Below are 24,953 nucleotides of genomic sequence, written 5' to 3' on the forward strand. Positions count from 1 at the left end.
AAGGTTTAGTACTCTAATGTAAACACAAACATTTTAAGTGGGCCAGTCTTGCTGTCCCTGTTCAGGAAAAACTGTGATTTAAACCAATGGGGCAAATTCAGTACTGGCGTATCATGTTACTCATGTAACACTCAGTATGGATGGATTTAGTTTGGCTGGGACAACCCCAGATTTTGTAGGCTGTCCCACCATCCTGGCTAGTTGATGACTGAAGCAAATGTCCCTGAATTGGTTGGAATCAGCCAGGGTGGAATGGGGGTAGAGTGGGAGAGTGCTGCTGTGAGTGAGGGCTGCTCGCGCGCGCATGTGTGTGTGTGTGTGTGTGTGTGTGCGCGCGCGCGTGCATGTATGTGTGTGTGGCATCCAGGGGAGTGGTGGGTGTAGAGAGGGTGGCTCAGACCCCTTCCCTGAGGGGACCTGGGGTCTCACCCAGCTGCCAGTGGGGACCCATGTTTGGGGGAGTGGCTCCAAGCTTGTGGCCCCGGCTGGGCATGCACTGAGCTTGCAGTGGGGGAGAGAACTGTAGGGGAATGGGATGCAGTCTGGCAAGGAAATGGAGGTGGAGCACCATAGTGCTCTAGATGGGTGGGCAGGCACCGCTGCTGCCCACCTACGTTGTGCACCATGCCACTTCGCCTCTGTCTCCACCCACCTCTGCCTAGAGCAGCACTGCTGTCTTGGGAGAGCAGGAAGGGGGTCAGTGTCCCAGATTTCCCGTGGTCCCATATGACACCCTTGATTTAGTTCACTGAAAATCTTGCCTGAGATGAACAGTGGGACCAATCCATTACACATAAAGAGATGAAGAGTCAATTCGAGGCACTATTTTTTTTTCTGAAATTTATAATCTACTGGCTATATTCTGGGAATTGGCAGCTCACGGAGGAGAAGAGGAAGGGGCACACAGTTGGCTGTAAATTATACTTGCCTTTTCCCATTCTAGAACTAGCAGACATCCGTGCAAGTTAGAGCAGTCTAGTACTGTCCTTTCACACACTCCACTACCTATTGTTCCCTTGGGTGCACTAGCAGCTATAAATCAGCTGAAGTTTGTTGCTCACTGGTCAAACTACATTTTGTCTTATATACATCCTATGTTGCAGATTGCTTATGCAATGGGTTATAAAGAGTTCACAAACCTGTGTTATGCAGGGATTCATCAAGGCTGGGTCTCCAAAAAGCCAGTTAAGGTGTCTTTGAAGTTACTTTGCAGCACAGAAGTGGCACAAACCAACTCTAGTGAGAAGACCAGATTCTGACCCAAGAAATGTGTGTTTATAAAGCCTCTGAATGCTTGAATTGAAATGTTTCTCTCTCCATTGCTCACACAGTGCTTTGCTTTAGGATTATGCATGAGGACTGTGCTAATGCCATTGCTCTTCCTTTTGGTTTGTTTGTTTTAAGAAATGGAGAGCATGTTTAACTATTTGCGTAAGAGAAAATATCCACCCAAAACAACTAAAACTAATTACATGCATTTTGTAAACAGTTGTAGGCAACAAAGGGGACAGCACGCTTACAATCTTGACAGTATCTCTCATTTGATTGTTATGTAAATTAGAAAATAGAAATAATATAGACTCCGATACAAATTTCCATTTTTGCTTTTCAAAAATCATCCAGAATTGGGTAAATGAAGTTGTCTTTGAACAAGCAGTATGCCAAAATCTCTCCTCCACAAATCATTGAAATTAAGCCAGCTCCTGAAAAGAAACATAAAAATATTTCATGTTAATTTTAGTAGCGGTATGCAAACATTACAACAGTATTTAAACCAATCCTACAATGAATAGAGACATAGAATAATCGTTTTTGTTACTCTCTTCTGTATAACACCAATGAAATGTAGCTAGGGATTTGGTTTGATTTGTTTTTTCCCATTTTGAAAATGTTATTTTTTTTCGTCAACTCACAAAATGAGGATTTTTAAATGATCTCCTCAGCTCAATCCTCCACCAGGCTGGGCCTGGGCACCTGTGTCTGCCAAAGCAGGACCAGCTACAAGATCAAGAATTTTGTTTGTGTAACTCCATCTATCTGAGGATTTCTATATGACCCTGAGTACTTGTTAACTGGCTTCTGCAATTTTTTCATCTAAATATCAAAGTAATGTATTTCTAAAAAGAGGCCAGGGATCTCTAATTCCCTAATTGGAGCTTTACTGTTACTTTTAATGAAAAAAGTATAAGCCAAGATCCAAGTCAGGGCCACCTCGCCAAAATCAGTAACTACAATTGGACTGCTAACACTGATAAGGTGAGCAGGGTTTATTCTTAGAACATAACAAGTATAAGACATTTCAAATGTCAGGCCATATCTACTTGACTGTGTTCTTTTGTATAAATTGAATTGGGTAGAAAGCAGCACATATACAAATGTTACCATCTCACTTGTCTTTAGATGTTTGTTGGACTCACAAGACTACAATTTACTGAGGGGGTGATTTCTCAACTACAAATACTAAGTTGGTGCACAGTTCCAAGCAATTTAAAAAGTCAGTAATTCATACATACCTAATGCCAGCCACCAGTGCAACATCAGAGGGAATTCAGACATAACTGCAAGGTAAAAAAAAGGTACACTGAAAACTTCTTGAAGATTGTCTCACACGTGAAAAAAAAATCTCTCTTCTAAAACTGTTTCTAAAAAGGGAAAAAAGGAATTGGAAGGAAAACAGGGACATAAACTGAAGTGATGATATAAAATGCTGTACAGGAAAAAATATACCCCAGCTCCCTAAAATGGGAGAATATCCTAAACTGAACTCAGAGCAGGATCAGCCATTTTAAGCCCTGTATCAGGAAATTCATAGAATCAGAGACAATGAGGGTTGTAAGGGACCTGAGGAAGTCATCTAGTCCAACCCCCTGTTCAAAACAGGACCACCCCCTGCTGTATCATCCCAGCCAAGGCTTTGTCTAGCCAGGTCTTAAAAACTTCCAAGAATGGAGATTCCACATCCTCTTTGGATAATCTGTTCCAGTGCTTGACTACCCTCATGAGAAAGTTTTTCCTCATATCTACCCCAAACTTCCTCTGCTACAACTTGAGACCATTGCTTCTTGTTTTGTCATCTGCCACCACCAAAAGCAGTCTATCCTCTTTGGAACTGCCCTTCAGGTAGTTGGAGGCTACCTCTCAGTCTTCTCTTCTCCAGACTAAATAAGCCCAGTTCCCTCCATCTCTTATCATAAGTCACGTACCCCAGCTCCCTAACCATTTACATTGTTTTCTGCTGGATTGTCTCCAGCTTGCTCCCATCCTTTCTGCAGGGGGGACCCAACCTGGACACAGTACTGTAGAAGTGGCCTCACTAGTGCTGAATAGACGGGAATAATTATTTCCCTCGATCTGCTGGCAACATTCCTATTAATGCAGCCCAGTATGCCATTAGCTTTCTTCACAACAAGGTCACGTTGTGGGCTCATATTCAGCTTATTTTCCACTGTAACCTCCAGGTCCTTTTCTGCAGAGCTGCTACTTGTTCTAATATCTCTATTTATTTACCTTCCTTTCATGAGTAAGGCAGAAATTCCACACCTTGGATACTCAAAACAAAACAGGGAATAGGACCAGAAAGCATAGGAGGAACTGCCATGAAGCAGGATAATATAACATTGACTTAGGGTTAAATAGGCAGAAATAGGGTTAAAATATCTCTCCCAATCAGCCATCCCAGCACTCTGGTAAACAGCATAGGGGGATTAGCAGGTGTTCTGGCAAAAACTGATGATGAGCTTCATTTGCTGTAGACAACTCTTTCTTGCTTGCTTCCTTTTCTTTCTCACTATGTGAGAAGATGCCAGACCTGATAAAATGCTTTATTTTCCTCACTGAGGTTTAGCTGAAATCATGTTTCAGGCTTTGTTTTACATTGAACTTTGACTGAGGTACTTAGGTTGGAGCCTTGAAGGGTCAGGGCACTGATAACAGTTACTTGTTTTACAAAAGGTGCACAACTCCCTGTTGCTGAAACCACCTCCTTTCCTCAAATGCTGTCTCTGGTACGTTACAAATGAAACCTCTTAAATACAATGCAAGATAATTGCCATTTAAAAATTGTTGCAACAAAGTGCCATTGTGTTTTAAACGGCAGTATATTGTATACAAGATGGAAGAGAGGAGAAATTAATATTTGTTGAATTTGATAAAGTGCCATTGTTAGTCCAATAAGAAATTAAAGGGAAAATTTTGATCAGTCCTGCTCAGTTTATAGTACAGTACATTTATTTAAAATGATCCTTGCTTACCAAATGATGTTAAGATGATATGAATAACAGTAACTGTTATAGCGTAATCCCAAACCCATTCTTCCACAACCAAGGCAAACAGCAATCCACAAATAAAGTAGGTAATTTCCAATGAAACTAGAAGAACTGTAAATGAAAACAGGGTATTTATTAGTATAAACAAATGTTTTGGAAAGCTTGTTCCCATACATGTAATTAATAGAAATAGGCAGTTAAGCTTTCAAAGGTAAAATTGAGGGTAGATTATTTTTCAGCAAGGTCAAGTGGTCTGCTAATGTTTCCATTTAAAATTTGTTTTCAATTATTTACAGCCTTGGCCACAAAAAATTGCCTGAGGGGAACCTCATTGTGTATGTTGCATTACAGTGTAGATTGAAGAAAAGGGCCTAGGATTAATAAGACTGGTAACCAATGTCCTCTTTATAACCCAGAGCAGGTGCAACAAGGAAGTGCACTTATACTGTGGGAAAGGGACAAAATCTGGCCCACAGTGGACTCCATTTCCCAGCAGCTCCTGCCCATGTCACTGTGGCCAGTTTTCCTGGGGTGACAGAGAAGAGGAATTGGGAAGCCCCACCCGAGAGATGCAGCACAGGAAAAAAATCATGAAATAAAGAAAGGAACACACAAAAAACACTTAATCTGCAGAAAAAGCAAAACCGGAAGGATGAGAAGAGCCCGTGTGATTCACAAGTTGTGCTTTTGTATGATTAAAGCCGCTGGGTGATGTCATGGAGTCATGCTGACCGACAGAGATAAAAGTGGCCACTGGCAGTGAGGTGGGAAGAGTGAGAGTGGATGCAGAGTCTCTCTGTGCTGGCATTGGGTAGAGCTGGCATGAACAGGGAATGCCCGGGTGACGAGCGGCAGCAGGGGCAACAAGGCTCCCTCACACCGAGGGGACTGAGGCAGAACCCCAGTGGGGGAGAAGTGTTGGGGGTGACTTTCCCCTCATGCCTCTGAAGAGGTTCAGCGACAGAAGTTCTGTGGCGGGCCACTAAGGGGTGCTCCTGCATTGAGCCTCCCACCTCACTGCGTCCGACCATCTTCTGGCTCTAAGTGGGGGGGCCTCACGTCTGGCTGACCCCCTTCTTGGAGCACACCCACTAGCCTGGCAGTTCCACTGCCACCACCCAGAGCTGGGCTTGATTCTGGCTCTGTGCACCCTGGGAAACACAGGCCTAGTAGCTCTCGAGGGTACTTGTTTCACTTCAAGAACTTGGGATGCTTCCCTCAGTCAGAAGTGGTCTCCCTTAGTCAGCCAAACCAAGGGGACCCCAAGGCATAATCTAGACCCACTCTCAATAAGTCTCCCACACTAGGTACAAAGGAGAACTTTATTGGTTACAAGGGGTAGGGTTAGAATAGGGTACAGGGTAGAGCAATATCAGAGAAATCCCATAGATCAAACTCCCATGGCTGGGTAGCCTTTGATCACACATCTGTGTTACTGCAAGCTATATATCTAGTTAGATCTTCGGTAGCTTACTCACAAATATCATCCAGAGGCAGGTGGAGATTCCCTCTGGAGGCAGGCAGTTCCTTGATCATGAGTTTTGAGAGAGAGAGCAAGTTTAAGATGGTTCAGCTCTTCTCTCTCTGAGTCTTCCTCATGGCTGCTGCCCCTTCCTCCTGGGCAGTCCTTATATAGTTACCTCATGTACCTTGTGACCTCATTTACTTAGTCCAAAGGAGGCCAGCACCTGTTGGCTGACAGCCAACCAATTTGAAATGCATCACTAGTTGCTGGGCAAACTGGCAGTTCCTAGCTCCCCAGGGAGCAAGCCCCTCGCCCAGGTATGTGATACCAATCACGTAGGCAGAGGAAGCAGGTTTCCCACCTCCCTCAGGAATGTATCCAACTCAGGTAAAGAGATAGGGTAAGGTGTATATCCTCTGATGGGCCCATCCTAACCAAATTGTCACAGAGCAGAGTTTTGGGGGAGAAACAGAGGTGGCCTTCTGGCACAGGTTCCAAACAATGCAGCATCCAGTGCGGTGACCCAGAAGAACAGGTTGAGACCTATCTCAAGGAAGCTAAAGGGTTTTTACCCAAACACTCGCAGGTACTGGGTTGGGGAGCTGGGCTGGGAGTGCAAAGGGGAGATAGACGCTGCAGGGGTGTACTGCCAAGCATAGGCAGGAGTGTGGGAAGAACGAACCGGTAGGACACCGGACAGGAAGACCCTTTTGGGGTTCTCTTTTTTTCTTTCTTTTCTTCATTTCATTTCAAATCATCAGGCTCAGATGCTCTCCACCCCAGGGTGTTGAGGGAGCTAGCAGGGGTTATTGCAGGGCCCTTGGCATGGCTTTACAAGCGCTCATGGTGCTCGGGCCAGGTGCCAGATGATTGGAAGATAGCTAACGTGGTCCCCATCTTCAAAAAAGGGAAGAGAGAGGACCCGGGCAACTATAGGCCTGTCAGTCTTACCTCAATCCTAGGGAAACTCTTTGAGAAGATCCTCAAGGAGCACATCTGTGATGGGTCGGCTTCAGGGATGATGCTCAAGGGCAACGAGCACGGTTTCATTAGGGGCAGGTCATGACAGACCAACCTGATTGCCTTTTATGATCAGGTCACAAAGGCAATGGATGGAGGTGTCTCCATGGACGTAGTCTTTCTTGACTTCAGCAAGGCCTTTGACACCGTCTCCCACCCCATCGTCATTAAAAAACTAGGCATCTGTGGCATTGATGCCTACACAGTCAGATGGATTGCAGATTGGCTCAAGGGTCGTACTCAGAGGGTGGTGGTGGGTGGGTCATATTTGACCTGGGGGGGAAGTGGGCAGTGGAGTCCCCCAGGGCTCAATTCTTGGGCCCGCGCTGTACAATTTCTTCATCAACAATTTGGATGAAATGCAACCTGTTTAAATTTGCTGATGATACCAAAGTTTGGGGTGAGGTGAGCATGCTAGTAGGGAGGGAAAGATTGCAGCAAGACCTGGCTAGGTTACAGGGGTGGTTTAACATAAACAGGATGTGTTTCAATACTGACAAGTGCAGGGTGCTGCACTGGGCAGTAGTAACCAGCAGCATACTTATAAGATGGGGAACTCCCTTCTTGAGAGCACAGAGGCAGAAAGGGATCTTGGAGTCATTATTGACTCCAAGATGAACATGGGCCGACAATGTGAGGTCACGGTTGAAAGGCCTAACCGCACCTTGTCGTGCATCCACAGGTGCATCTCTAGCAGGACCAAGGAGGTGATCCTCCCCATCTATGCAACGCTTGTCAGGCCACAGCTGGAGTACTGCATCCACTTCTGTGTGCCCCACGTAAGGAGGGATGTGGACAACATTCAGAGGGTCCAGAGGAGGGCCACCCGCATGATCTGGGGACAACAGGGCAGACCCTACAATGAAAGGCTAAACCTGTTCAGCCTTCACAAGAGAAGGCTGATGGGGGACCTGGTGACAGTCGTCTATAAACTCATTAGGGGGGACCAGAAGGGTTTGGGAGAGACCTTGTTTCCCCTAGCGCCCCCGGCATAACAAGGAATAACGGACACAAGTTATTGGAGAGTAGGTTTAGATTAGATATCCGCAAGAACTACTTCACCGTTAGGGCAGCTAGGAGCTGGAACCAACTTCCTAGGGAAGTGGTGCTGGCTCCTACCTTGGGGGTCTTTAAGAAGAGGCTTGATGCTTACCTGGCTAGACTCATTTGAGTCCAGTTTTTCTCCCACTGAGGTGGGGGGAAGGACTTGAAGATCTACAAGGTCCCTTCCAACTCTATTTCTATGATTCTATGACTCTATGATTACCTCTGCTTGACAGGGGAACCCGTGTTGGCCCCAGGAGTAGAGCCAACAGGCTCAAAGGGGCCTTGGGCATACAGCCAGAAAGAACCAAAGATCCTGCCTCAAGGAGGAGAGAGGAACACAATCAGGCACAAAGAACATCCACTGAAGGGAGGCAGCCATGTTAAGACCTAGTGCCCCGCCAGAGGGGTATTCTCTGTTACATTCAATTGTGTTATTTTGCTTGTGTGGCAGATGGTTATAAAGAACAGACATGAAGAATAAAGTATAAATGAAGCAGAGAATCCAAAGGACTAGCACAAGCCACCCCTATGGAATTTGCATGCTAGATAAGCACATCTTCCCTCAGCCTTGATACACAGGCATCAAGCTGCATCTACTTCTCTATGGTATAACAAAACCAAAATAGGAGGATTTCATGTTTCTTGGATAGCTACAATGACAGTGCATCTACACAAGATGCTTTACTGTGCAGTAGAGCAATTTACTGCATAGTAAGCATCACCATCTACATGTGCAGTCTCTTATTGTGCAGTGATTTGCTCTACTCAGCAGTTAATTTGCAAATCCAAATGCAAATAGTAAATTAACTGCCAAGTAATTACTGTACAGTAAGGCATATGTAGACAGTCAACCGGGAGCAAATTTGCTCTTCGTCAGCCAGGCAGCAGGGAGTACGAGATTGCTCCCTGCTCCTGGGAACTGCCTGCTTCCAAGGTAGGCTCCACCTCCAGAGCCCAGGCAGCTTGTTCCTTTGCCTTGGTAGCAGTGAGCTCCCAACCCCCACTCCATGATTGTAACTGCAGAGCAGAGCTAGGATTGACCCACTGCATAGCGAGAGTTCCCTGCCGAACCTGAAGCTAACTGGGATCTGCCCCAGACCGGGACAGTTCCTGGCCAGCCCCAAGCCACACAGGGAAATCTTCACATACAACCTGGACCTGGCTGGGGACTGTCCCATTTCAGGCAGTTCCCAGCCAGCTCTGGGTTGCATGTGCAGACTTCCCTGTGCAGCCTGGGACTGGCTGGGAACTGATCCAATCTGGGGCAGGTCCCAGCCTCACAGCTTTTTATGACTCTTTTGCCCTGATTGGGAGATTGAGGCATGGGACTTGGAAATTGCTGCAGGGCAGGGGCAGGTTCCAGCCCCCTACCCCAATCTGCTGGTGGAGCTGACTGGGGAGCCAGGGCTGGGAGTTTCCTGCTGCTGGGGCAGAGGAACATTGCCCCCACTGGGACTTCACCACCAAAGCCCACTCCAGCAGCAGGCAGCTCCTGGGAGCAGGGAGCATTCTCCCAGTCCCTGCCAGGAGACAGCTGTCTCCTGGCCCCTTGCTCCCTGCCAGCTTCTGGGTTAGCACCGGGGGGGGCTAGAGCTCCACCTGACTGCTGTAGGAGGGCAGAACTGGGTGGGAGAAAATCTACTCCCAAATGCACACACATGTAGACACCTGCCCAGGGTCTGTTTACGCCAGAGTAAATCTGGAGTAAATTACTCTGGAGTAAACCCATGCTGCAGCATTTGCATGTGTAGACATGCCCTGTACGAGGCAAAGTAGATAAATCTTGATGCTCTACAACAGTGCTTCTCAACCTATCCGATGTGGCGGACCAGCAATTTTTTTTCCAGTGAGTCAGGGACCAGTGCCCGGTTTAGCCGGTGGCAGCAACTGTGTGTAACAGTGCTACACAAATGCACGACCGGCTGTTTCTTTCTCTTTCCTCACCTCGCACAACGTGACGTCACCTGGAGTGTTGGAACGTATGAACTGTGGCGCAATGACATATCAATGTTATGCTTCTGAAAATATATTTTTCTTTCATGGAAACTCGCTGCGGACTGGTGAATATATATTTCTTTCTTTCCTGGCAACTCGCTGCAGACTGGCAAATATATTTCTTTCTTTCCTGGCAACTCGCTGTGGACCGAAAACCGGTGGCTCATGGACAGGCACCAGTCCCTGGACCACCACTTTGAGAAGCATTGCTGTACAAGACTGTTACTCTGTGAGCGCATCTATATGTGCCCCTATGACGTAATTGTTACCATGCTGTCATTTAGTACTTCCTTTTGAAAATGCTAAATGATGGTGCAATAACAGCCCATACTGTTATTACGTTCCTGTAGTGATGCACTATACTGAGGGAGCATGTCACTATAGTGACATAGTTGTGGCATCACAGCTTGTGCCCACTGATGCTACATTGCCATAGTGCATTGCTATAGTGACATGGCGTCACTTGTAGACGTGCCCATATAGAGCAGCTGATAAACCAGCTCTTTTCCTCAGTGGTTGAGTAGTACTCCTCCTGTCTTGTGTGGAATATAATGAGCCATACTGTGCCATCAGTTTGTAATGCGTCAATGGTAATTCTTAAAAACCAAAGGCACAGAAACAATGGGCATAATTCTGCTTAACCTACTGGATAGCCAAAGTGCAGCTTGTGACCAACTCCGACTTACCTGACTCAAGAGTAGGAGTCATTCTGTTTCCCTTTTAGGGTGCATAAGGTCCCCCATTATTGAATAGATAGAGATCTGTGTGACTCTTGAGGCCAGTCCTATTCCTATAATGGGGACACTAACTCGGAGAAAGTAATGGAACCACCCATACACTTCAGCTGAGTAACTCAGAGTTGGTCACAAATTATACTTCAGTCATCTGCTAGGTGAAACAGAATTCTTCCCCATGTCTTCAATGTGTCTTGTTTAGTACCTCATATATTGTTGTCATGTGGCAACCTATAATGTCATAATTTAAATATAAATCCTATCTATCATGTTGAGATGCAGTAGTTGCATTAGTTATTTTGCAAACTAATTCTAATTGTGTAAGTTCTACATTTTTTCTTAGTAATGCCATATTTCTGCTAGCTTAATTGAAATGTTCTTTTTTCCTCTAAAACCAAATCAGAATGGCACAGTAGCAAATATCACTGCTCTTTCTATTCCTGTATGTGTTTAAGATGATGATCTAAACAATTTACATTTGAACAGCTCTAATTCCTGCTGATGTGGTTCTCCTTTACAACATAGATTACAAACCTGCTGAAGCTTAATTTATGTAAATGCTTCTTTCTTTTTCCCTACAGGAAGACAGTAATAGTTTTGGAAAGGGTCACATTTTTATGATTTTGTGCAGATATGTAAAGGGATTTGAACTAGTGCAAACCATACCCTTTTTCAGTCGTGCATTGAACTGGCAATGGACCAAAACTTAAAGTCACAGCTCTGCATTCACTTATTGCCCAGATAAAACTGCCAGTGAAGTCAATAAAAGGTGTGCATGAGTAAAAACTGAGTAAAGAGTTCAGTATTTGAGCTATTATTCCAATAGTGTAACTATGATGGGGGACCAGGGCAGTCATGCTAGGCACTGACTAAAGGTGGAGGAGGGGTGACAAATATCAGCTGTCACCACAGTTGCACAAATGTACCAGTGGAATAACAGCAGCCATAATTTGCTGCTGTCCTAGACACTCAGCTTTTGGTTATGACTCTGGGTTATTCATAAGGCCATATTAAAATATGAATCTGATGTGAATCATAGGAAAGTTTGCTGCAGGAGGAGATTAGACTCAACAATATTACAGAGAAAAAATAATTGATTTATAATGAAGATGAAGTAATAAAGATGAATGCTTGCTGTTCATGGTGGAGTAGTCCAGTGGAGAGACATGACATTGGAAAAAGAGCTTGGGAATAGCGATGCATTACTGAGGTGATAAGTAATTATTGTATTGATTTATAAAATGACATCCTCTTGAAGAGTTCAAAGGAGATGAGCAAACAGTTAAATGCTAGCTGATCAGAAAGTCAATGAGCTTATTTAAACCCAAGTGGCAGTATTAAAATGTCTTGAATTATGTATGTATGTATTCACAGGGTTGACAAGTATGTCCACAACCAGCCTATTTTCTTGGTTCCATAAAAACTGAGAAAAAAAAAATCAAGGTACCTAAGTAATTTGGGTTAATCCACGAGGGATTTGTCTTAAAGTCAAAAGGTGCCCATCCATCCAACATTTTCAACCTGTAAGAGTTTAAGGAAAATGTTTAACAAAGGTAACTCACAAAACTTTATATATGTGACCACATATTAATGTTTTAATTACATTGCATACTGTAGCTTACACAAGAGTTATTTAAGCAAGATTCTAAATTACATATCCTGAGGAGAGGAGTTTACAAGTTTCCTTAACTTCATTATGTGTCATAGCCTTGTTTGTACCTGTGATTGCCACTTATAAATAAAAGTGAGGATTTCTTGACTCTACATATCTAAATGTCTTTCTGAAGCAATCAGCTTATCTTTCTGCCACGTTTAAAACCTTCTTTTTAAAGCTGGTTTCTTTTCCCTTTTACTCAGTTGATATGTTTGTGCGTATGAACTGATTTGATCAAGAATTATGAAGCTAAGTAAAACTCGCAGAGAATACAAATTTCTGAATTGAAGGGCTAATTTGTTAGTTTCAAGGGAGGGGCAGGTACTCTAATGTAAATAGCAATCCTATTTTGGACAACTTTTCCTCCTTTCCATCAGACAGTATACCATTTGAAATACTGTTTATGTTCAGTCATATTAATAAAGAAAATCTTACCTGAATGCTGCAAAACAAATGCTAAGGACCACATAATACACAGTGTAGAAAACTATTGTGCATATCAACAGATTCAGCAAAACAGCCTGTAAAGGAGAAATTAAATTAAACCTATTGCCTTATCTGCATTGGTCAGAAAGGTCCTATACAAACACACTAAAATTACAGAATAAAAATTGATCATAGTAACAATATTATTATTTATGTTTAAAATAGAATACTTGGACAGGATTTTTGAAATCACCTTGCATAAAGGCCCTGCTATGAGATAAAATGTTTGTTGAAGGGGGTTGAAACAAACCAACTCCAAACATTTCTGTACTTTCCCCTTCATTTTTAATATAAACTATGTATTGTAGAATACTTCCTTTTTAGTTGTATGCCTTCAGACCAGTTATTCATAGAATCATAGAAAAATAAGGCTCCATTGGTCACATAGTCCAAGTCCTTGCTCAGGGCAAAATCTTCACTGTTTAAATAATATTGTTCAAGTGTTTGCCTAACCTGCTCCTAAAACTGTCCAAAGATGGAGGCCCCAGACAGAGCACCTCTAGGTAATCTGTTCCAATACTCAACCAGCCTCATATTGGGAGAGATCTTTCTAGGACAGAACCTAAGTTTCTCTTGTTGCAGTTTAAGAGCATTACTTCTTGTCCTGTCCCTTGCAGACACAGAAAATAGTTTATCACCATCCCCTTTACAACTATCATCAGGTATTTAAATCTGTTATCAAATGCTGCCCTGCCCTGCCTCTATAGTAGGGAAGAAAGCGGAAGCTGGAGGAGGGAGAGGGAATCCAGAGAGTCCAGCAGCAGCAGCAGTAGAGCAATGGGAGCCTGGGGGCCCCAAGTTAACCTTTCACAATCTGCATGCACCCTCAGTCTGCCAGTTGGACAGCTCTGGCCTATGTTCTTATTTCTGTTGAATTCTCATGTGAAATTCACTTTCATTTGAATTCAGTCTCTTAGAAGGCAGAAAGCAGAGCAGGGTGGCACTTAGAAACTAACTTTTTCAGAAAAGCATAAGTCAGCTGTATCTCTCCATTCCCTTCAGAGGGAATTCATCTCCTGACAGCCCTTACCCTGTTGTTGTGCTAGGAGATGTTGAATATTGGCCTCATTCCTCTGTAGACATCTTTTTATAAAGTCTACTAGATAGGTCTAGGAGTTTCTGACAAATTCCAAATGGTTTCAAATGTTTGGGAGCTTTTCAGCTGTACCCTGTTCTCTGCTCTCAGACTGGGTAGTAGTTTTGTTCTCTGCTGAAAACTGAAATTTTACTTTTGCCAAATTTTATTTGGCATTTATTTCAGTAAGTAGCTTTAAGATAAATCAGAATGAGATACAGGTGTCCTTAAGCTTCTTTCCATCTGAAGTTTTGCGGGACATATTCCAATAGTATTATAGATGAGCACACTATATTTTTGCAGAAGTCTTTTTAAAACCCTGCACTGTTCTCCTCTTTTCCATTGGTAACACTAGGAATGTTTCAGGAATACATTATGGTGCATTATTGAATAAGAAAGCTTTGCAAACTCTTTCTTACCAATATGACTTAAGTTTCTTATCAGCACATACTGAGGAGGAGCGAAGTAGAGGCAAGTCATTATCCAGAGAAGCAACTGAATGTATTCAAATGCACGGTAATGTAAACGTGTGGGTATGTATGTGTGTGCCCTTTCCAGAAAAACAGCTGTTGCCTTCTGCTGCCAAGGTCTTTCCAGTAGTTTTGTAGAGATGAATGATTCTGATGACTGTTTATTTTTCTTTATTTATGTATTTATTTGGGGGGGTGGGGGGGAGTTAACTTATTGCTTTCCTGCAAGGTTTCTACAGTCTTAATTGGCTTGCTTAGACCAGGGCACCCAGCAGATTATTATCTTCACATACTCCCTCATGAATTTTGGAGAGCATCTTTTATAGAAAGCCTGTAGGAATCAAAATGAATCAAATTTTGAGAGCAGATCACTGGTCATGAGAACATCATTTCAGCCCTGCCAGTATCATAGTAGCTCTATTGGAAATCCTGTGGCAGAGCTGACAATTTTTCTGGCAAGTCTCAGCCGATAGTTTTTCAGTACTTATCTGCTAAGTCAACTGTCAGATTTTGGGCTTGCTGCCAAGGTAAGTTCATAGCAAGCTTTAACATCTTTCTCTAAAGCAACTTTTTTTTCTCCCTTTGATAACTGCTTCATCAAGGCTCTGGATAGTACTGCCATAAGTGCTCTCCTTGGTAGGTGTTCAGTAGTGGAGGTAAGTCTCATCAGTTGTAGTCAGAATCCATGGAATCCTTCATGGAAGACCAGGCTCTGGCTTTTAACCCAACAGTGGCATTATGGACTTGTGGTCTGTTTCTAATTAAAATCCAGGCTACATAAATATGCAGTGAGCCATTCCAAAGCCCAACTGACCACTGCAATTTCCTGTTCCATTTGTATGAGTGGCCGATGGTGTCTCTGAGGCTTCTTGATGCTAATGCAACAGGTCACAGGTCTCCTTCTGGCTGTTTTAATGTGAACCAGGTCCTAGAACATATGAAGAAGCAGCCATGGCTAACATTGCTAGATAGTTTACTGGGAGTTGTGCAAAAACATGTGGAGGTGCCATTAGATCTTTATTTTTTAATGTTTTGTTGTGGGCTTCCCCTGATTCAAAGGTTTTGGCCATTAAGAAGCTCTCTTAAGAGTTTTGTTAGATGAGCTAAAATGTTCTGTCATACTCAAGAGTCTTCTTATAGAAGAAACATCTCAGAGACTGAGCCAAGCTGAATTCCCCATCTGCTAATTATGCGTCCTATCAATTTTATCTTCTATCCAGATTCATGTTTCCCATTCAGAGTGAAGCCAATTTATTGGAAGCATGTGAAATAAGGTCATTCATGTTTATCTGTATCGCTGCTGTTAGATAATATAGTATCTGTATGGTAAAGGACAGAAGGCAGTCAGGTCACAATGTGAAACATTATGTTTTGATAACGTTCCACTGCTAAGGATATGTTGAATGGAAGCCGAGTAAAACAATAACTTCCAAATGGGTTGATGAACACAGTTAATGATACAGATTCTTTAGTCAGGAAGATTTGCTAAAATCATGCTGTAGCAGCTAACTCTGACAATACTTTGATTTCTTATAATTAAGCCTATGTCTAGTTATCCACAAAAAACATACATCTTTTTTGCTCATATTGTATTAAATTGTGTAAGGTACACATACATAATAATTTTTCCATGGAGCTTTGGTACCAGGGTTGTCTTGTATACCAACCTATACGCTCTTTTATCTGAAGAAATAGACCCTGTATCTTCTACTCTTTTTAAATCTTCTTTTCTTTTTACTTAATTTATATTCTCTTTATTTTCTCAAGTGATCTCTACGTATGTGGGGATGGCTCTGTTATCAAAAGGGAGTTTTTGATAATGAAACAGGTAGTTTTCTATGTTAGTTTGAAGTCAGGCAGAAGTCTATAAGATTTGCACCTTATAGACTAACTCAATCTGAGATATACACAGTGAAAACTTTCATGAGGTCAAGCTCATTTCATCAGGTGCTGTGCAAGGACAAGCATAGAAAAGTATGTAAAATGGCAATAGTAATTTGAATGCAAAAAGCAGGAAGGGAAGGAGGGGAAAGGGGAAGCGGGGCAAAGCTGGGAGAGGCAAGCAAGCAAGCAATAAGTCCCTAGGAAAAAAAGGGGCACAAAAACGAATCCAGGTAATGGGATAAGAATCCATAGTCCCTGTTTAATCACACTTCACCCAATCCACTGTGGATGATTTCTTGTTCCTCAGTTTACTGTTCAAATTGTTTTTTAAAGTTTTTCCACCTAAGAACAGCTACTCTGAGATCAATCCAAGTTGGTCAATCCAAGTATCCTGCCACAGACCTTTGTTTCTTTCTGGAGCTTCTGACAGATTGGTGTTAATCTGTTCTGGTGTTCAATTTCTTTAAGAAATATGTGGTGTCTTTCAAGTAGCTAACAGCTCCAGTGGCACACAACAGAGTCAACATACCCTGAAACTCCATTTGTCGTGGTGCTAACACCAGAGATGATGGGGGATCCTGGGTTGCCAGGTCTGTGGATCTTGGATAATAAGTAAAAGTTGTCAGGCCTCAGCTCCCAGGAGGTAGAAGCAGTAATCCTATCCTGTGTTTGCTAAGGTAGATCCTTTAATAGTCTATCTAGTTCATTCTGGCATTGCTCTGTGGGGTCCTCAGTCAGAAGTTTGTAAAACTCTCTGTTGTAAAGTTGTCTCTTGACTTACGTATGACGTTTTGTACATGATAACAGTGGCCTCCCTTTATCAGCCCGTTGCACGATAATATCCAGGTTGTGTTTACAGCTGAGAATGACTATTGGTTCTGCAGGACAGACGTTGTAACATAAGTGGTGTTGTTTTTTGGCATTCTCAGGCTGTGTCTACACAAGAAATGCTGACTGCACAGTAGTTTGTTACTACTCCACAACAGCTTGTTACTACTGCATAGTAGCATCGCATGACACAAAACATGACGTGATGCTTGCACAGTAATAATGAGCTACTGCATAGTCAGCATCACCAAAAAGCCATCCGAGGATGCTACTGCACAGTAACAAGAGTTACTACGACTGTGCATGTGTGTCATGGAATGGCTGTAGAATGCTTTTAGGGGGCCGAATGCGTGATAAATGTAACTTTGATCTGTGCCCTTTGTTCATATGGATTTATTGCTTGCTTGTTTGCTGCTCTCAGTACTGTCCTCTCTTCCTTCCTCCCCTCCCTGCCTCCCTTTTTGCCTTTTGTAGTCAAATCACTCTCTCCATTTTATTCACTGCTCTATTCATGTCCTTCTACAGCATCTGATGAAGTGAGTTTGAGCTCGTGAGAGCTTATGCTATGTATCTCTCTATAAGATGCAAATCTACCCTACCTTCTTCCTGTTCTTGATAACACCCATTTCATTTTGCACTCCCTTAATAGCTTTATGAACCCTGCCAAGATATATAGTATTTTGGTTCTCACTGTTTCATTCCTGTTCCTCCCCAAGGGATAGTTATTAAAGAGCAGTAACCTTGCTAGTGGAGTCGTTAGTTCTTGTGTTATTCGTGTAACTCATGGAAAAACTTTCTGCCCTTTCTCCAGTCTTCCACAGAACTGGCCATAAACATCTAATGTAATGTTTTTAGACACACATAAAATCTTATTGGTCTTCTTAGACCATATGCAGGTATCTTGGAACTACAGTGAATGCTGCATCAGTATAAATTTTAAGGTTGTAACTACATATGTCCGTGCTTGTGTGCCAAGGTAGTGTTTTATCATGGGCATACTTTCTAAAAATAAAACCTATGGCCATCCAACATCTTGACAGATGAAAGGAAAGGTGACAAAATCAGTCAGTCGATGGTGCTTGGCAGTGGTGTGGGAGAAGAGCTGGATGTGCAACCATCAAGCCTTCGCACAGTGGCTACAGGTCCACTTGTCAGCTGGAGGTTGAAGCATATTCTGCTTCCTGGCTCAACTGTGGGCCTCAGCTTGGGATAATTTCTGGATAATTTCCATTACTCCCAGTGATCTGGATGATATTCCAAGAAACCCTTGTTCATGGCCCCTTTCTTTGGCATCTTTTACCTGACAGCGTTGATATCCATTTCACAGTGATTTGCCATGTCTTCTACAGTTTTTCATTTCTCCCTCCAAACTTCTTTGGCATTCTGATCTCTAATTGTATATTGTTCTGAAATGTAAACTAGGTCCAACTGCTTCTTTCACAATTGTGTATTTATTGTGATAGTACTGTCTCAGGCACTCTCCCCCAATGCTGCAAGTAAGTAAATCCCACTGCTGTTTCTTTATGGTTTCATATGTCTTTACTTTATAGTTTTTGCTAAAGGGAGTCCTAGATTGGCCTGAAGCTGTGTTTATAAAGTGTTGTCTCTTATGTCTATAACTGTCCTGGCTCTTATTAGCTTTTCTGTTCATACTTCACATTTGCAATATGAACCAAGACGCTGAACTACAGAAATAAAAGCTCCAGATGTTTTGTTTCCCTTCTTCCTTGTACTTCCTATTAAAATTGACTCTTTCCTGCATTGTCTGCCTATAAAATTGGTCATAAAAGCCCTTTTCACTTTTTCTTGCTTTTTCTCCTTAGTGAGGAGTGGGGCACACAAGATGTTATTAGCAGCAGTATCTATTAAATCAGTGTACTCTTGTACTTTCTGTGTTAAACCAGAAGCCACTGATATTATTCAAATCTCTGGTTCCAGCAAACTCAGTTATCAAAATTAAAAGCCTAACAGAGTTTAGGGATTCCATTACTGCACTGACATGGAGCTGTGTCTTCTTACTGCTGCAGTTTTCACAGATATCGTCAAAGCTTTTTCCATATTTCACCACTCACTCATCCCTGTCCATCAGGGAGAGGTTTCTTCTTCCTACATTTCTTCTTCAGAGGGAAAGGGATTCACTCACTTACAAAAACACATAGCATGACAACATAAACAAGAATGGTTAGCCTTTAAACTGGAATTTGAGCCCCTCTCCTAGATATCAGCTTCCCCTTGTAACACATCCTGATTCTCTCTCACTACTGTCCTCCTCTCTAAAACGGCTCCACAACAAGTATACTAATGATAAATGTAGCCTTCATGATATGTGGCTGCTTTGTACTGCTCTAGAGTAGGATGAGACAACAAAGTGGCTCTAAAAAAGCAAATCTAAAACCTTAAGCTTGACACTTGATGCGGACACTTTTTTCTTAGAGAAAATGTCAATATTGTGTCACAAAGTTACACATTGAACTTTTGTAAGTTTTGATATTTTCCATTCTTTGACAAGAGGAAAGCGAACTGTTTCAATCGTCATTTTCATGAAATCAAAAACCTGGTTTGCCATAAGAAAATCTTGAGGGCTGAATTACGAGCTCTAGTTTTATGCTACCTATCCTTAAACAATTAGAAATATCATATGGAAACATTCAGTTTAGTTTACTTTTTTTTTTTTGCGTACATATAAAGAATTGTTATTTAAAAACAAAAATTCCACTATAGAAATTGCCATACTGGATCAGATCTGCAGTTGAGCTAATCCAATATCGTATCTCTAACAGTGGCCAGAACAAGATGCCTCGGAGGAATGCTTAAGTAGGCAGCTATGGGATAATCTGTCCCTAATATAGCTCTCCTCCCGATCTCTAATAGCTAGAGATTGTCTTAAGCCCTGAAGCACAAGGTTTAACATACTTCTGAAAACAATTTGTAATTAATTATGATAGTCCTAGATATTCCTGATATCCATATAAAAATCCATTTGTTTAAATCCTGCTGAATTCTTGTTCGCAGGGGTCTTATATGGCAATGAGTTCCACAGTTTAATGACACAATTTTATTATCTTTAACTTCCCACTCTTAATCTTATTGAATTTTTCTTTGTGAAAGAGAGAGAAATTCCCAGTCAACCTTTTCTATATCACAAATTGTTTTATGTTCCCTATATAAAAGGTGCACCTCCCTGTTTATATTTTTTCAAGAGTAAATAATCCTAATATTTTTTTAGATGAGAATATTTTATAGGTCTGTCATTTTTGTTATGCTTTTCCAAACCTTTGCTAGTTGTACAATTAAAAAACAAGGCAATTTACAAATTACAAATTATAAGAAAAGTCTATATTAATAAAGTAGACAGTAAACAGGTTATTGATGTTTATATAACAAGTTATACAACCTAAAAATCATAAAGCAATTCAGTTTATCCAGGGCCAGATTATATTTCACTTTCTAGGTAAACAAATGGATTTAGGTGCCTACATGTAAGTCTATTCCACTCTGCTCAAGTCCCTGTAAAACAATTAATGCAAAAGGTGGGTGGTTTCTCCTCCTCCTAACTACTTCTTTGTGACTCAGTCTTAAAGGCAATATGATCTGTATTACAAAAGTGTTACATTCATAGATTTTCAGGACTTGAACAGGATGCAGTAGAATCCAAAGGCACTTACATGCCTAATAGGCGGAGTAAAACCTGGACCTCAGTGTCTATATTTTGCATTGCGAAGATCCTTAGGCCTTATCCTAAATATAAAAAATTGCTAGGTTGTTTCATTTATCCCTAAAGCAAGAGTTAAGTTTAAATTAAAAAGAAATCCAAATATATTCAAGAACTGAAATATCCATTAAAAAAATCTGTATACAGCCTTAATTCTGTCCTGTAGTTAAAACAAGATGGGATGAATTAACATACAATTTAACCTAATCTGGGTCTACAAACACTGTTATGCATTAATTGTTATTTCATGCTTATTGCCTCACCATGTTATTGTATTGCTGGAGTTAAAAGTTGTTTTGTGTGCTTTAAATGTGCATTTCAGTATCTTAATAGGTTTGAATTTCCTTTAGATTCAATTTTAACTCTAAATTATATATTTGGTAACAGTCAGCTTATGTGTTCTGATCTGAGTACTGTAATTACTGAATTCTTGAAAAAAACACTTCTAAGAGTCCCACAAACATTAACTCATATCAGCATTATGTCATGGATACTGCATAGTCACGGACCCCATTTTAAACAACTGAAGATTTCTACAGATCAGTAGCATATCTAAAAGGAGTGGGTGAACAAGGCTCTGGCTCCTAGTGCCCATTTAGAAGGGATACCAGCCTGGTGGCCCCTAGGAAGCCTGTAGCATGGTGCTGCTGTATCTGGTATGTAGGTGACCTATGCCCATCCACAGCAGCCTAAGCCCATGCTGCGGTAGCAGCTGCCACCAGTTTGAGGAGTCTGGTTAAAACTATCCTGCCCTTCCACCCCACCTTGCTTTGCCCAGGGCACCAAACAAGTGTACTACACCTCTGATACAGGTTATTTCCATCCCCTGGATTTGTCATTGTATTTCATTCTCACTTATTGTATAAAACAGTTGTCTTAAAGATATGTGGGTAGAATCTGGCACAGATTTAGATCCAAAAAACCCAGGATTTTAGTGCTTTGCTTCCACCTGGCTCTTATTCTGGATAGGGAAACTAACTCCTGCTGACACTCAATTTGTCCAGGGGAAGGAAGAGAATGACTGTCATTGCTTATAGCTGGATCATAAATCTGAGAAGGGAGATGACCTGAGAACTAGACAATGCTCTAAAGATTTTTCACATGTATTACATTAAACAGTCACTGGATACAATACCAAAAGTATTGAATTCTGTTATTTATATGTTATTTGAAGGTATACAATTAATTATATTAGGGATGATTTGGGACTATATTTTCAGAGATGTTGACAAGTGGCACAACTTCTTTCTTTTATTTAGTTTTGTACAGATATTGCTAAAACAATACAACAAAATGGAAAATAAAATCTATGTAATATAATAATACAATTATATTTTTGTTAAAAGCTTACAATATGATTATATATTTTACCATCTTTCTCTTATTTAGTTTAGTTATTAACAGAACCTGTGTACTTAATATTAAACATGAAAACTGTAGTCTGTATTTTCATTTCTTAGTCTCCTCAGAGACCACACTGACTGACTTATTAGTTAAAACTTTTTTTTTCTTGGAAAGAAAATTATAATTCCATACAATTTTATTTGTATTAAATAAATTCATTTCTTGGATGCACCACCTTCAAGATGTATGAAAAAGTGACATAATTCTCTCCCCCAGCCAAAGTTTCAATTCAAGCAGTACATTCTAAAAATCTGACTAGCCAGTCTAAATGGCAGATAAATAATTACCGCAGCATAAAATGAATTAGCAGGTCACCAAATGATCTCAGGAAGCACTGGATATCAGCAGACAGTAAATTGTAGAGGTGGCACTCTTTGTTTTTGAAAGAATGGTCAACATGCCCTTCTCTGTGTAAACTTCCTGGGCTCTGCCACAATTGTAGCTGTTTAATTTGGCAGGGAGCCAAATGTGTTAAGCCACCGCATATTTCAGATGACCTGAAAAATTGCTTTTAGGTTATGCTATGCTCCCAACAAATTAACAGCCTGAGATTAATTTTTACTAATCAAAAAGTCATGCCCACTTTGCTAAATAATACTCATCTCAGGTGACAGAGTCCAGATAAGTCAGTGGAAAGATTTTTATGTGCATCTGAAATGTTTTTTGAATAATGATGAAGGGTCAAATAGAGTACAAAGGGCACCTGACTTCCACAATGTTCATTTATATAAGGGTCATAATAATAGTTAGGAAAAAAGCAGTCATAAAATGATGGAGTTGTTTAAAAAAACTCTTGATAATCATAACACTACTCCTTTCACTGATTTATTTGAAATTTGGCTGAAGTACCACAGACTATGCCTAATGATAAATGACAGTATTAATTAAGTGTGTGGGGTGTAGTAGTCTACTATCTAACAAGAGTGTCTATCTTATTTAGTAACTTTAGTAATGATCTAAAGCATGAATAAATCACATTTTCAATTGTTTGTGTTTACATATTTCACTAAGTGAGACCAGAAATAATACAAAGACACCTGGGGAGAGTACAAATAAAAGACAAGATCCTATAATTTGCTGAGTACTTAAACATGATAAGCACACTCATTTATCACTAGGGTCAATTGAGTTCAGTTGACATTGGTAGGACTTGGATAGTCTTCTACCTTATTATAACAGTATATTATTATACCTCCAGTAATATATAGAATATCTATTTATAACATCTGATGAAGTCACACCTACAAAAACTAATGCTTTTCTGGATGAGTTAGTTTCTAAGGCACAGACATTCAAAAAGCCTCTGGCAGAAGTGCTCCAACTATTGTGCTTTACTTAAAGTGCTATAAGTTAGAGCAGAGGTTCTCAGACTGTGGTCTGCGGACCACCACTGGTCCACAAGCTCCATTCAGGAGGTCCGCAGAAAAGTGACCTGAGGCTAAACCTGACAAACATTACACTTGACTTCCCAGAACTTTGTTCAAAAGAACAGGCACAACCATTGCATTAGAAAGGTAAGATTAGTGATACTAAAATATGAGCTGTTTGCTTTGATTTGTAGAACAACAAAAAAAGTTTATTAAGTGGTCCATCAAGACCCTTAGCAATTTTCAAGTGGCCCACAAAAAAGAAGTTTGAGAACCACTGAGTTAGAGCATGAGCAAACCGAACAGATGTTTGCTGTTCAGTGAGGGGGGACTCAGACCCTGTTCACCCTGGCTGCCAGGGGCACTCCCGTACACCTCTTAGGAGGCTGCCTGAGTGGTCCCTCTCCCCAGTCCTGCGCTCTCTAGCAGTGACTGTCAGCAGACCCCAACTCCTCTCCCTGCAGTGCCCCCATTTGGGCTTCACTGTGCTGCACTGCGGCATGCCCTGGCAGGGGCAGACTTGGGAAGAGAGACTCTGGAACCCTTCCCCAGCAGCCCCCCACTCACTAGGTAGTGATGTGCTGCTGTCTGGCCAAGAGAACTTGGAGCCTTTCCTCTGCAGCCCGCTCCCCCACCCCCAAAGCAGCGTCCCTCCCACTACACCATGGCATGTTGCTGGCTAGACCAGCTATGAGGGGAGGGGAGAAACCCCAGATCCCTCTACCTGAAGCTCTGCTGCCCAGGCTGCATCATGCTCAGCAGGGACACCTGCAGAGGAAGAGAACCTAGAGCTCTTCCCTGCAGTGCCCCCCCTTGCCAAGCAACAATTTGACAGTGCCTGGCCTGAGCTTCTGTGGAGGAAAAGACCCCAAAGCCCTTCCCGTGCAGCCTCCCTGGCTGGGCTGAGGTGCACCATGGGGCCAGAGTGGCTGTAGGGACAAAACACCCACCTTTCTCCCACCCCCTGCACCTCCTAGTAAGGTTGTGCACTAGGCTGGAATCAGAGGCTGTCACTGACTAGGGTCAGTGAAATCTATGGGGGCAGAACGAGCCCTGGATTGGCCAGAGAAAGTTAGGTGTACCTGAGGCAAGACCACAGCCCTGTACAATGCCACCTGGGATGGTGGCAACCTTGCTCTAAGTTGAACCTCAATGGGATCTGGCACAGATGTTAAAAAAGTATTTTAACAGAAAAGTGCTTTAAATTAGTACACATCCATCCAGGGTTAACTTAGAGTATGATCCACCATTTTTGAAGTGTTCTAATTGCTGTGAATGTCTCTTCAGTTACAACTTTAGAGCACTTTCTTCCTTCTTCATAGAATCATAGAAGTCGGGTCGGAAGGGACCTTATAGATCTTCAAGTCCGACACCCTGCCAAGGCAGGAGAAAAAAAACTGGGCTCAAATGATCCCAGCTAGGTATGCATCAAGCCTCCTCTTAAAGACCCCCAGGGTAGGAGCCAGCAGCACTTCCCTTGGAAGTTGGTTCCAGATCCAAACCGCTCTAACTGTGAAGTAGTTCTTATGGATGTCTAATCTAAACCT

The 24,953-nt window shown here is 41.9% G+C and overlaps 1 protein-coding gene across 2 annotated transcripts in view; it reads right to left on the reverse strand.

Annotated features, from left to right (window-relative positions):
- Positions 1 to 350: 350 nt before the first annotated feature.
- Positions 351 to 24,953, reverse strand: part of TMEM244 (transmembrane protein 244) — a 74,432-nt gene continuing 49,829 nt past the window's right edge. Inside the window, exons 2-5 of one of the 2 annotated variants that reach the window (XM_019538025.1) lie at positions 11,974 to 12,047; positions 4,251 to 4,376; positions 2,514 to 2,558; positions 351 to 1,703 (exon numbers count right to left, since the gene is read on the reverse strand). In XM_019538025.1, the coding sequence (XP_019393570.1) occupies positions 1,609 to 1,703; positions 2,514 to 2,558; positions 4,251 to 4,376; positions 11,974 to 12,040 (333 nt within the window). In that variant the 5' untranslated portion in view covers positions 12,041 to 12,047 and the 3' untranslated portion in view covers positions 351 to 1,608. The remainder of the gene's footprint in view (positions 1,704 to 2,513; positions 2,559 to 4,250; positions 4,377 to 11,973; positions 12,048 to 24,953) is intronic. The other variant, XM_019538026.1, reaches the window with a different exon arrangement.

This window comes from Crocodylus porosus, unplaced genomic scaffold, assembly GCF_001723895.1.
Source record: "Crocodylus porosus isolate Cpor-Errol unplaced genomic scaffold, CroPor_comp1, whole genome shotgun sequence".
Classification (NCBI taxonomy): domain Eukaryota; kingdom Metazoa; phylum Chordata; order Crocodylia; family Crocodylidae; genus Crocodylus; species Crocodylus porosus.